Consider the following 14,325-nt stretch of genomic DNA (forward strand, 5'->3'; position numbering starts at 1 on the left):
TGCTCCTTGGTGGTGACATTTGAAACTTTTTAATTCTCCCTTCATTTTCCTTTAAAACATTTATTTACATCATAACCTAGAGTGATCCCCAGGATCATCAATCACGTACACCCTGTACTTATCAGTGGTGAATCGTATATCCCTTGCAAAGTAAGGGATATAGGATTTTTCTCTTGATCATGACAGAGGAAATAAGTCGCTTGCTTTATTAAGAAACCATTCGGCCAATGACACTATCGTTGAATGTTTTTGGCAGTCATAGCTTAGACGAGGGCTAGTGTGCCAGAACAGTGCGAGTAACTTCCAGTTCAGTTCTCTCCATCACCCTGTTCTCAGGAGTTGGCATTCCCATAAGACTTTTTTTTTTTTTTTTTTTTATGTACACTGAATGATGCTTAAAAGGCAATGACAAGTCGGTTGTTGTTTTGGAGTTTGCTTGGAGATGATATTGTGGTCTGGTTATAGCGCGCCAGCTCAAATGCGATCTTTATCATATTTTATTTCTATGAAAGAAGACGACTTGAAACTTGTGTTCACGGGCCGATTCGTATGTTGTGTGGGCTGAGAAATCCGGAACTACGATAACGATGATGATAACAAAAGGTGAAATTACCAGCTTACTCTCAATTTTCGAAGTTCACCTTAAAAATTTATTTGCTTGTTCCTGTTCTGACTATTTATTTTCGTCAAGACTTAAGGACTCAAACAAAACTCATCCAATATATAACTGCTCATTTGCTGTTTATAAAGTTAAAACAAAAAAAATAATAATAATAATAAATAAATAATCTGGGACCTATTCTAGGGCACACATATTATAATGTGTCCGGAAAGATTTATTTTGCAATTATTACATTAAACTTTCAAAAAGGTATACAAACATAGCGTTTTTTATTTTTAAGAAACGTTATGTTTGTATACCTATTGATTTTGCAATAATTGCACATTATATATGAACCACATGCCACGTATTGTCCGAAGAGGTACATCGTCTAGCAATCCTGGAAAAATATTTTCTAAAAAAAAAAAAAAAAAGTTTCAGTAAGCTTGACCGGTCATTCGCCGTAGAAGAACTTGCAGCCCAATTAACTGATCAATTCAACATTACCGCACCAGATATTAACAGAAAATTGATTTTGATGAGCATCTTACCATTACATCATGCAGGTTTTCTGCCATCCACTCGTGCAAGTTGGGCGAGTTGATGATATATCCTAAGCAAAACCACTTCATCAGTAAACACTAACAAACTTGCAAAACCAAGATCTAGAGCATGAGGGAAAATTTAAGATCGCATTCTTTGACCAAAGCAACAATTTCAGTACTGTATTTTATTTACTACTGTTTTGACACATTCACAGCTCCAGTCCTTTCATCCCGAGTTACGAACACGAATTCAAACTTGCAAATTACTTTCACACGCAATAACTCCGAAATATAGCCACACTTGTTTATAAAATTCTGTTCTATTTTGGACAATACATTGTCTCAATTTTTTTCCACATACTTTTGAAACACTCTGTAGAAAGAGATCATTAGGTAATCTTTTAAGTAATTAAGTAATCATAAGTAATATTTTGGAGTAAACTGCAGAAACGTAGAGTATACGTAAGATTTAATAATTTCCTGAGAAAAATACAAATAAATAAATAGACAAAGCCATCTTAGTTTCATATATTTGAATCCGTCCAACAAAATTACAATTGAACTTTGTATAGTTGCCATTGAGTGCTTCTTAGCTGCGCAGAACAAAAAAAAAAAAAAAAAAAAAATCTCATTTACTGTAGTCGCTTTCAACCCCTCTCATGTCTAGTGGTATGCCATTGAAAAGGTTTAGCCTAATTTCGTAGGCGTGACCTCCCTAGCCTGATGGTGCCATCTGTTCAATACAGTTGTATGAAGTCTGCGACACTTGATTCTGGGAACTTTGACACGGCGGGGGTATGTCTCGAGGATATAACTGACAAAGTGAATGGCCAAATAATAATAACTCCTTGTGTTCCTATCTTTGATTTCCCCGCTTGTATTATGTGCAAAAGGGGCGAGCAGGCGATAGCCCTTGCGTTTAAATAGTTATGCATTACGTTCCTTCCACCAGCAATTCATTTTGAAAAGGTAAAGATCGCAGGGATCTGATCAGAAGCGTTATTTTCAGAAAAAAAAAAAATGTTATTACAAGAACTATTTTCTAAACTTGCAGTTACTAAAGTGTGAGAAAGATAGAACAATTCAATAAATGAATCGTGTATAGAGGAAAGCAAAAAACAAATCATTTACAGTTCCTCCCACATAAGTCTGCTTCTCAGTGGATTGCCTTTGCAAATCAAATGTTTAGTCTCTAGAGCAAAGTTTCCGGCACACCCCTCCCCCCATACTTCTCCTTCAACCCATGCACGGTACTAAGTACTATAGGTTTTGATACCTTTCGTGTTTGGGGTTTTCATAAAAAAAAAAAAAAAAAACTTAAAACACAATAAAACAGTCCAAAGAAAAAAAACCGAAACAGAATTTATCAATGTTTGTGAAAGAAAAAAATAAGGCGAAATCGGTTGCTATGTTCTTACATGCACGCTATTAAAGAAATAGCAGTTCGTAAAAGAAGAAACTGTTCAGTCTGACTAACGTGCCCTAACTTTTGGTACTTACTATATACATCAACGTGATACATAATTAGAGGGATATTCATAAAATAGTTCACATACACAGGAAATACGCTAAGTGTTTCTACAGAAGGTAATGAATAAGTGCGTGCTGCAGGTGCGCCGCACTATAGATGTTACTCTGAAACGCACTCTGCACTAGATGAAACCTGGACTTGATCAATAAGAACCGGAGTCCAAACGACTGTTAAATGAATGGGACTACTCAGGTTCTCTTTATCCAAAATTTTCGAACAAGAACCAGGAAACCTGAAAGTGTTAAATATTGTGTAGAGCTGGGATGGTTGCGCTGCCTGCTGATGGTGCCAATCACCTTGCCTGACACCGCAAGGTGTCATATAGATCAGGGTTGGCCAACGAGTCGATAGCGGATTTAATTTCGGTCGATCACGACGAATTTTAAATATACAGTCATCCCTCGATTTGTGCACCTTGTGCAATGTAATTTTTGAGATGGTAGATCGCGGCACATTTTGAAGGAAAAAAGTAGATCACATCACAAATTAAGTAGGCCACTCCTGATATAGATGATGCTCCCGCGAAAACAATCGCAAAAAACCACGAACTCCCTCCTACCACAGTATTCGGATATGGCTCCCGTGACTTTGATTTCGTCTACAAGAATTTTGGCAAGAATCGGTGGCGGTCAGTTTAAATTGGTTTAAAACATTTTTAAACTCATTTAAATTGACTGCCACCAATTCCTTTGTCACCTTTCTTCTAATGCCCTCTGCACAATCAAATCGTCGTCTTTTCGGCATGGATTGGATTTAGGAAACAAGCAGTAGTCCCGGGGAGGGATAAATCAGAGAATAAGGGTGTGTTCAAAGCAATATGCGGCGTAGCGTTGTTATGCAAAAAGACCCAACTTCCTTTTTCTTGAAACTGAGGCCTTACTCTGTGAATTATTTTAACCAAGCAACCCAAAATTTCTGCATAGTACTTTTCATTCATTGTCTTAATGGTGGAACAAATTCCTTGTGAATGGATTCACTTGCTATCGAAAAAAGTCATTAATCACTTTGGTTTTGAATTTTTAAAGAAGAAATGTTTTGTCTAGGAAAACATGTTGATCGCCATTCCATGCTTTGTTGTTTCTTTGTGGATTGTATTAAAAACATGTTCTTACATGTACGCTATTGAAAAAATAAAAGTTCGTTAAAGAAGAAACTGTTCACTCTGACCGTGTTTATGGAGATACTCGCACTGTCAGTAAGTTGCTATGGGATTTAATAAAACTTAATCCAGTGGTGTTCAACAACGGGTGCCGCAACAACATTCTTGGGGTGCCGTGTAATTTCGATTTAAGTTACTTAAAGTTATTATTATTATTTTTTAATTTATACATTTATTTCATTATAAAAAGGTGTACGGTATCCATTGTACCGTATCTTTTTAATTTTGTGGTGATCTATAATTGGTCTTTATTTAGTACCTCTATAAAAAAGAATAAAATTATTATATAGGTATATATAATAAGGTCGAAAACCACTGTGTTAGGTAATTCTTTTGGCCTAGGGGTGCCGTGAAAAAATTACTGGGACACTAAGGAACCGAGAAGGTTTGGGAACCTCTGACTTAATCCCATCGTGATTGAGCGAGATACAACCTCTCGTCAACTTCAAGGACTATTTTAAAATATTTCTCGCACTTCTAGTGGTGTTAAGGAGAATTAGTGGCAGGTATTGAACGTTGTGTGAACTTGAAAGACCAGTTTTGTCCGACAGTTAAAATTCTACACTGGGCTAATGCGAGCTACAATAACAAAAGTAATTTGTTAAGCGAAAGCGGTGAACTGTCAGGATTTGAACGACAGTGTTGAAGTGGAACATAGTGTAAGTGTTTACAACACCATTTTAACTGGCAACCATCGAATCATGAAAACAGAAAGCCTTTTGGGAACTTTGTTGTTCACTAAGGTTCGGTGCAATAGTTTGATATTGACCAAATCCGTACACCGAGAGATGCAGAATTTATTTTAAAGTTTGCACGAATCTGATACTAGCGATTTGTAGCGCACGTGTAAACAGATTGCTTTACCGAGCGATCCCCAACACGTGTGGAATTATTAGTGTGGTCTCTATAGCTGGCTAATTCTTTAAAGATCTAAAGATGCACAGTCGTGAGTTAATGAATTCATCGACTATCTGCTTCTTATCATCATCTGATTGGACGATTTGAAAGTAATAAGGAGACAGGTCAGGACCAAAGGAAGGATCTCTCAGTGCTTCTCATTGAAGCTAGCTTAAGGTTTATTAAAAGAAGGAACTAAGTACTGTACTGTACTTTCAACCTACGTGGGATCTAAATACTTGTTTATTTCCATTTGCCAAAAAAAGCAAAAGCCTTTGCTGCATTACGGAACATTCGAAAAGAGCTTCTGGGTATAGCATACACAAAACTGGTGGTCCAGTATGTACAAAGATACCTTACACCATTTTTTTGTATGCATCTGCTATATGGTCACCCGCTACACTGTCGTACTTTACTAATGTCGTACATTAGGAAAGTTCTTGAAATGGTCCTTAGATGGAATAGGCGCCTCCGTAGCCAGGTGGGAAGGAGCAGCAGTGCGTAGCACACGCTTCTTGATTAGACCGGGGTTCGAGCCCGTCACCAGCAAATACGGAGGATGCGGAAAGGTCAGGGAATGACCACCGCATATTCTAGGAGCAATATGGCCTTAGTTGCTAATGCTCTTAAAAAAAAATAAAAAAAAAAATAACAAACCTTAGATGGATTAATAGAGTAACCAAGAATCCCTTTATCATCCCAAAGTCAGTCCTCGTTGCAACACTCAACATCATACCTATCCCATGAAAACAGAATCTAGCAGAAAGAAACATTGCCACCTTGTTCAATTCTTTTCCAGTCGAATGAAAGCATCAAATATACCGTTTGTACACTAAGCTCAACCGAGAAGAGCTATCAAAAACGGGCAACATCATGTTCTCCAATCTGTACCCGCCAAAACTGAGTTTCCTGCAAGGAATGTTTCCACAAACATCTTAAAACTGTGGAATACACTGAACTTCGAGTACAGAAAACTGTGTAGTGATAAGAAGTATATAATCACAGTGATGACAGAAACTTACAAAAAAATAGAATTTTAGACCTCCACCAGTTCTTATCCCTAGAAGTTTTAGAGTTAAGAGAACCACCATAAATGTGAAACCTTCCCTGAAGACGGTGAACGTCTGTTCAGGACTAAATGAAATTGGAAATAAAACTTGCTTAGAAGTTTAACTTTTAAAATAATAATGTTATAAAAGTAATCTAGTTGTGTTTCCATAAGATCTTTTAAATTGGAGTACGTTTTTTCCACTTCATTAGTAATTGTTGTTATTGCTACTCCACCGTTACAAAGAACAGAAAAGCCGAAGGATCGATATAAATGAGTTTATTTAAACAAATATTTTGTCCAGTATGTGTTTGTTATAGTATGTGTCTAGGAACCCCGTTAGAGACTAATTGCAATCGTTCTGTGTTCTTCTTAAAAATACGTATGATGCGATGACACTACAACCACCTCACTTTATTCACATTGGAAATATCTAGATCCTCCACTTTTTATTCGAACACATCTTATATTCATGCTTACTAAACACCAAGATTTGTTTAGAGCATGTAACTCATTTCTTCCTTTTCTTACTTGCTTGGACATCCTGACCACCGAGTTTGCACGTGACCATCACGTTCCTGGATACGGTATAGATCCAGGAACGTGATGCTCTTCATACAGGTACATATCGCGGAGTAACAGTGTTCATTAATTGTAGCTATATCTTAATGGAATTAAGACGCGAAGGTAACGTTAAACTCGTCTAAAGTCTCAATTAGGGAAATGCAGCTGACGTTGTACACCATAAACAAAAGACCGTAAATGTGGTCTCAAAGTAAAGGTCAATAACATAAGGTTGAAAACTTGAGTAATTTAGTGACATTGTTCTGGTATGAGTTTGATATTGTGGACATAGTGTTTGATAATGTCAAACACTATATTCACTATATCGTGGCTAGATGGAAATTGCATAAAGACATCACGTGTGGATTTCGCTGATACTGATTTAAACACTATTCTTTTTTTTTTTTTTTTTTTTTTTTCGCCAAAGCAACTAAAGCTATGAGGAGTTAGTGTATTGTGCCAGTAAACTGTTTTTATTCTAATTTAGGCTGATTAATTCGGCTACGTTGTAAAAACAAAAGCCAAAAAAATTCATCCCATCTCTACAGGAATTCAGTTTTGATTTTTTCCGTGTGGATAAACAAAGAGCGCAACCACTGCTCTAACTGCCAAGGCGACATATGCGCTCTTAGCAATATACGGTTGTAATGACGATATTATCCGATTACAACCTACGATATTATCGGATTAAGAAATTTCGAATTGCAACACGAGATTCAGCATCCCAGGAAGTGTAAGCTCTTCACTTTCAGCTTTGCTTTCCAAGATCAGGATTTGGAAAATTCAGTTGATTCATCTTATATTTCATATATGCCAGCAAAAAAAAAAAAAAAAAAAAAAACTTGTAATGGGTTACCTCAGAACAACCACACATCCGTCTATGTGTATTGTGTCCATACACTACGTGTTCTCTGTTCGGTTTGCCCGTTTTGTTGGGCGAAAAACCGGAGGAGAAACCTTGCAATCCTCGCCTGAGACCGAGTAACTCAGCCACGAAGTGACAAAAGCCCATAAAAGTTCTTGGGTCATTGAGGGCATTCAAACCCGGGCCCTTTCCATCCGATGTGAGGAGGGCAGTGATTATAACCGCTGCAATTTTTCCTCCAATGGCTTCCGATTCATATCGGAAGCCATTAGAGGGAAAACAGTCCTCGGTTACAAACTTAAACTGGACGGAACTTCGCCAGTGAAACATTTTGACAGCGTAGCTCGCCTTCTGATGGAAAACAGGTTGAAGCAAGGTCAATAATAAAAAGAGCCCATTACGAAGACAATGTGATTTTCTTGGAATTGCCGATAAACTTTAAATTAGTTTCGAGCTACAAGAAGAGTAGCTGGAATTTAAGCGTGAAGAAATAAGTAAAGCACAGAAAGTCGGTTTGGAGTTCTGTGTTATAAGGTTGTACGGTGGTATTGTACGAATTCTATTTTTGTTGGCTCTCCGTTGATGTCAAAATGAACTTCAACTGAGAATAATTATATCCAAGTTGCCCTTGCCATCTTTTTACAAAGAAATGTATGCCTGACTAGACTGTAACCAATCGTAAAACAATTACAGAAATTAGCTGACACAACTCGACTCTTAGCTTTAGTTGCCTTTGTCACTCATTCAAAGAATCGTTAGCACCCCTATATTTTCATAATTCTCTGTTACATCCGCATTCACATTTTAAGCTTAATCCCTAAGCAACGATGCACCAATTATCTTTGAACTGTTCGTCGGTACGCACGTACGTTGCACATTGTTGAACGTAAAGTATATGTAAGTAAGGCGCCTCCTCAAATCTTACCTCCTTAAAATCCTGTTTCCTCCAATGTATTATAATCATGTGATTCATCTTAAAAATAGCGTGCATTATGAACTCGTACTTCTCTTTTCTCTCTGACAAAGACCCGCGACAGCAAATTTTAGTCTCACGTTAGAAAAATATTTAGGTCGTTACTGCTTGTCTTCATACTGTGCTTAGTTCTTATCTGATCTAGCTTAATGCAATTCAAGGAATTAAAATAGCCTTGAAAGATTCCTTCACAACTATCGCTAACTTTTCTTTCTCTAGAAAGACTAGATTGACGGGTTATCGACCTACCAGTCTGCATTATAATTATTATGACTATAAGAGATCGAAACATACATCTCGAAATAACTATGCCGATATAAGTTTCGAACTCGTTTCTTCTTCTTTCTAGCAGCAACGGAGGTATCTGTTCTGGCCAGACATCATGAGAAAATATCCATATTTGTGACTCTAATCTAGAGCTGCTTTTGTGAATGTACTTGAAAAACATAAATAATAAAAACTAGGGGGCTTCGCGCCCTGCTCGCCCACCCCAGCGTACGCTTTTCTACGTAAAATGTAGAGATATACGGAGTAAGTCAAATCTTTTCTACGTAAAAGACACACCTGTCGAAACGCACTGGTCGATATCTAATCAGGAAATGACCTATGTAATTATTAACCTGTGCATTTGTAGTGCGCGGCATTCTCAAGGTCAAATAAATATCACGGTAAAACTCTAGAACGGTGTACATCTTCCAACATGGCGGCAAGCAAAACAGGGAAAGCAGTGATTGAAAAGTTGTGACTCCTCCCATATTTCGACAAACGGACAGTAACAAAGCAGTGATTGGCAGATGCCACTACTTTCCCCGCCCACTGTCTTCCTAGGTTGATATGCCGAGGGCGTTTTCCCCCACATTTACCGCTGTTTTGAAATCGAGAACTCGTTTTCCCATTTTTAACAGCGGAATAGAGGGATAAACACTCTCCTAAGCTAAGCCCCCCTCCTCGACGACACAAAACAATCAGAAGAGGTAGTTGCCTTCACCTGTTAATTATTGCCGTCTTCCTCGCTTTCATCGAAGTACCTGCCGTTATATACTATCCTGGACTTCAGCCAATATCATTATGTAATTATTTACTTGCGTTTACATAGGTTACTTAGGAAAAGGCCTTTTGCTTCGGGTTCCATAATATAGAGGAATATTGTTGCATCCGAAAGAGCAGGACTAAAATATTTAACTGGAATATTTACAAACTATACAAACATTTAAAATATTTACAAAATACTAAACTACGGTATTTACAAATATATAATATTCATTAATATTGTATACAAAAAACGTTACAATGGAACATCAAATGTTAGACAGTGAATCACGTGCACGAGGTTGACGAACGTTATGAAGGCAGTTGTCAATAATTAATTGCATTTGTAGTGACGTAATTGCCTCAACCTCTTTACCCATTGGCTCGAATAAATATCACTAGGAGGAAAATTTTTTTAATGTATAGATAGATAGATATTCCATAGGAGCCTTGAAGAAAGGAAAACGATAGCTCTTGCTCAATGCACTGTGGACAGCCAGCTCATAAACCTCGGAGGTTCAGGTTTTGGTGGTCTTAATTCGGAGAAAGTACGTCAACCAGTCAATCAATACCGGCCATACATTAAGCAAAGTATCATATACATTCTGTTTCTAGCAGCAAAATCTGGTTCTGGGTGTGATCCTTTTCCTTATAAAGCACAAATGCTACGACCAAATTTTGGTTGCACAAATATCCATACGTCACTTTGTCTTGCCATTATCGAAATGTCCTTATTTAACTGGATAAAATGTATAAAGAATGTAAAACTCCAAAGTATGAAGGTTGCGTTGTTGTTATTATTGGGTTTTAGGAATATCGGCAACTAAGGCCATGTTTCTCCGTGTATATTGTCTGTAAATTGCTTGTGTTCTGAGGTTGATTTTCTATTTTGCTGGACGAAAGACTCGAGTTTCCGGGAGGAAAAAACCCTGCTACCCTCGCCTGAGACCGACCAACCCAGCCACGTTGTGAAAAAGACCCATAAAAATTCCTCCCATTCCAACTCTTGCAGTGCTTTTAAATTAATAAATTTATTGAAAATACGCTTCCATTATGCTTTATGCAAAAAAAGTAGATGTATCACTCTGGCATTCTCCTGAACTGGTTAAAAAAATAAATAAAAATAACTGTGTACTATACTGATTTAACTCTTTCTTGCAGATGGCAATAATATGGACTTATACTTTAAATGAAATAAAAGTTTGAATATGTTTTTGTGGTTCACTTAAAGTACTAAATCGGAGTACTCCGGAAGTATTAATAAGCTATCGATTATCACTGATTATCTTTGATCATTGACAATAATCAGCCAAATATCAAAGGTAATCTAATATCTATAACTATTAATACTTTAGGAAAAAAATGACCAAATGTCCCGGTAAAAAGTGGTTTCAAAATCTGTCTTGATCACACTATTCAGAATGAATGAATGAAGTAACTTAAAGAGTTAATATTTGCTGTGTATAAACATGGGAAAGTTCTCATTGACCCAAGTTTTTTTAATGTAAACTGAACCTTTTTTTTTATTTATTAATTCCGGTCCTTTTGTAAATTGTTCCGACTTCAAACTCATTTTTGTCCCGGCTGTGGCTATCAGCATTTGGTCACCCTAATTTAGGATAAGTTAAACTTTAGGTTCAGCTCATCTACGTCTTAGGATAGATAATCCTCTAATAATCTATAGTAGTAGATAATCCAGTAGTAATTGAATTCCACACAGAGATCTTTACAATCCTGAAGAACGACTCAAATCTTTCTATCCGAAATACGACTGGAAGCTATTTATTTGAGACTAGTATCGAATGAACATCATCGGATACTAGTCACAAATAAAAGCACATCGTGCTTTTATTTGTGACTAGTATCTTTTCTGGTATATTTGTGCTTTTATTTTATTTATACCAGAGTTGGTTCAAATGAATCTGCTACAACTTGACCACGATAACAGTAGCAATATGTTGTTTATGTGCATTCAGTATTATCTTTGATTAGTGGTTACTGTTTTATTTATATGCTTAAGCAACGGTGTACGTTAGTAACATGGTAGTATTTGACTGCTGTCGCCCACTTTGACGGCACTAATCCGTGACAATCTTTTGTGTTCCAGGACGAAGTGGAAGAGGCAGACTGCGGTTGGACTAGAACTTCTCGCCGAAGCAGGGAATTACGCGGCGGTGCAACGTATGATTCAGTCTTCCCCGTACTGGCTCAGTCATTATGCCAGTGTGTCGGCACATGCGTCGTTGGGCTCCGTCACGGGACTTGATCTTTACTATCGTCAGAATGCGGCGACAGGGGCCATGCAAAGGCCCATGTTTCCCAATTCTCTTTTTAATTCTTCCGTCGCCCAACATGGCGGGGTGCTGTCTTCGCCGGATTTCTTTGGCAGTGTTCAACCTCGAGCATAAATGTGACCCATTTCTAATTTATGACTTCTGTTTCGAAGGATTTTTCCGAAATGTTACGAGGTCACAGTGCCATGCAGACTGAACTTTGGTGACGTGACCAAATTTTGTATATATGTGTGTGTAATGTGAATGATACCCTTAATTACATGGAAATAATGCAGGTGGCGACACCTAGTGGCTGTTTACGTGGTCGCTGGAAGTCAAGGGTTTTAATGACTAGCACTTTATTTCAACAAGAAAAAAAATGACCTTTTTTAAATTCCAAAAGGTATTTCGGGATGCCAAGAACTAATGAAAGATATTGTTTAACTTCATACACTAACAAAACAATACCAGCGACATCTAATGGCAGACAGGAGAAACGGTCAGCGAAAATATTTTCATGAGGTGGACGATCATGTCCGATACCACAGTTCCTAACAACGATTCTAAACTTGTTTTGACCAATAGGAAGTTGTCAGTCTTTAACAGTTCAATTAAATAACTAAAACTGGCATAATCATGGTAATTAGTTTTCTAACGACGCTGAACAATCGATATGTGTACAAGAGTGCAAGTTTATCCTCCTTATTTTAAGAAGTTTCTTTGTCAAACTTTTATAAGTGTATTTTATTTTATTTTATTTTTCCGAAAGAAGATTTACACTTGAAGGCCACACTTATAGAAGAAAGAAAGTTGAAGACCAGAGAAGTTGAGAACACAAAATAACTCTTTTTTTGCTGCCTCTCCAGTCTAAATTCAGATTTGGAGTTGCGCACAACTGTAAAATTACTGTATAATAAATGATTTGTTGTTAACATGGTTTCCTGTGAAGTCTTTATATTTGTAAGGGGGCAATTCCATATAAACAATAAAAAAATTATACAAAAAATGCTTTGATATGGAGCAATAATGCTGGTACAACATATGATACAGAAGAGACTTACAGAAGTACAGGTAAACTGGATCAGTGGTCAGTCTGAATGTCAAACATGAAGGTTGTTCATATGAAAAGGGGAAGAAATCGGCAGTAATTAGGTATACACCGAATAAAATACGTAGATTCGATTCCTGTGACATGCTGAAATTATATCTTTCCCGGGAGGTTTATAGGTTACAATTCCGGGTACTGAATCCTTATACATGGATACAGAATCCGAAATTGTAAAAATCATTTCTGCTCCATTCCGTTTATCCCTTTTAAAGGCTGTAGCCGAATTAGTAGATCTCAGGAAGGGATCGTAATTTTTTTTTTGAAACGGGTTTTTCATCTCATAGAATATTTGCACCAAACGTGTGACCCACTTTTCATCGAAATATCTCTTATATTAGAATAATTAACAATTCTCAGCTCCAAAACAAAAATTGCAAGGATGGCTCCCAAGTTGAACCCAAATAGGGATTAATGAACTAACGTTGGCGGCTCTAATACTCTTTATTAGTGGAAATCAGGATCCTAATCTGGCCAGAACGCACAGGAACTACATTTTGTTTGATGAGTTTGTTGTTTTAAAATTAAATTTGAAACATTATGGTTGTTAAACTAACCAAAAATGTTTTCCAAAATGTTAATTCTTTGCCGAGCATACCGTAATTAAAGTTGTAGCATATGGATAGTGTACCCGGAGTTGTAATCACCATTCTGTCCATCCGTAGTCTGTTCACTAAATCTGTAATACTCTTCTGAAAATTCCAACTCTCAGTGGAACCAATAAGAACTTCAAGCTTCCTCTTTACGACAGCTCTATAATAGAGTGAATCAGCTATGCAGAGTATAGCAGGGAGTTAATGATTATGTCTCCTGCATTACTAGTTAGAAACTGAAATCAAATAACAAATAGACTAGGGGGAGATGGACGATACAGATGGAGAAATACTCGTACATTAGAAAAATACTACAGTTACTTCTGAAATCTGTTCAAAGCTCTTTGCTTCTTTTTTGGGAATATCTACATGTTAGCCATAAACCAGTTAAAGCAAATCAAATAACTCGCCACTGTTTCTTATTGATTTATTTTATCATTATTTTTTTTTTTTAACTTTTCATCGTTACCAAAGAGCCAAAACAAAAATTAACTGAATCCAACAATAACGATGCTACTGGCGGTAGATGGCGGTAGTATCAATAGCCGAATAATAAAGGGCACCGGGCATAATAATAAAATTTAAAACCGTCCTCATTTATAAGTAGTCTTTTGAAAGAATATGCGTACTATTACAAAGGCCAACACAATGCGCGTTTCTCAGTAGGTACATTTACAAATCTAATCGTGCTTTTGACGTCTTCTTGTCTCGATAGAAGGAGTAATTATGTAAATGGCACGGTTTTAAAAAGCCACCGTACAATGCCGTGTCCACTCTCCGCAGAGATGGGGCTAACACCAAGATACAACGGGGGAAGAGTTGTCATGGCAACAGATTTCATGCTCAAGGAGTCGGAAAAAATTTCGTAGCTATATCTAAACATGTAAAGTTAACTATAAAGGAAAGATGAAGTGGGTGAAAAACGGTTTGGTGCTCTGAGAGGCAAAATCCATATTAAAGAGGAGAATAGAACTCAGATGGAATGCATTTAGTAAAAGTTAAGATCGCAGCTGTCAGAGATTCGATTAAGAATTTTTTGTTGTTATTCTCTTGGAAAAAGTGTGCTTTGTTGAGTATTCGAGTGGCTTCCCTCTTTTTTTTTTTTTTTTTTTTTTTTCCTTTCTATTTTTGTCAAAGCAGTG

At 37.0% G+C, this 14,325-nt stretch overlaps 1 protein-coding gene across 1 annotated transcript in view; it reads left to right on the forward strand.

Moving 5' to 3' along the window:
- The window catches only part of LOC150087919 (barH-like 1 homeobox protein), a 34,582-nt gene extending 22,962 nt beyond the window's left edge, over positions 1-11,620 (forward strand). The window contains exon 3 of the mRNA XM_090369964.1: positions 11,320-11,620. Coding sequence (XP_090226090.1) covers positions 11,320-11,620 — 301 coding nt within the window. The remainder of the gene's footprint in view (positions 1-11,319) is intronic.
- Positions 11,621-14,325: the final 2,705 nt, after the last annotated feature.

The sequence above is a fragment of the Mastigoproctus giganteus genome, chromosome 3 (assembly GCF_048544385.1).
Source record: "Mastigoproctus giganteus isolate SK-2022 chromosome 3, ASM4854438v1, whole genome shotgun sequence".
Lineage (NCBI taxonomy): Eukaryota > Metazoa > Arthropoda > Arachnida > Uropygi > Thelyphonidae > Mastigoproctus > Mastigoproctus giganteus.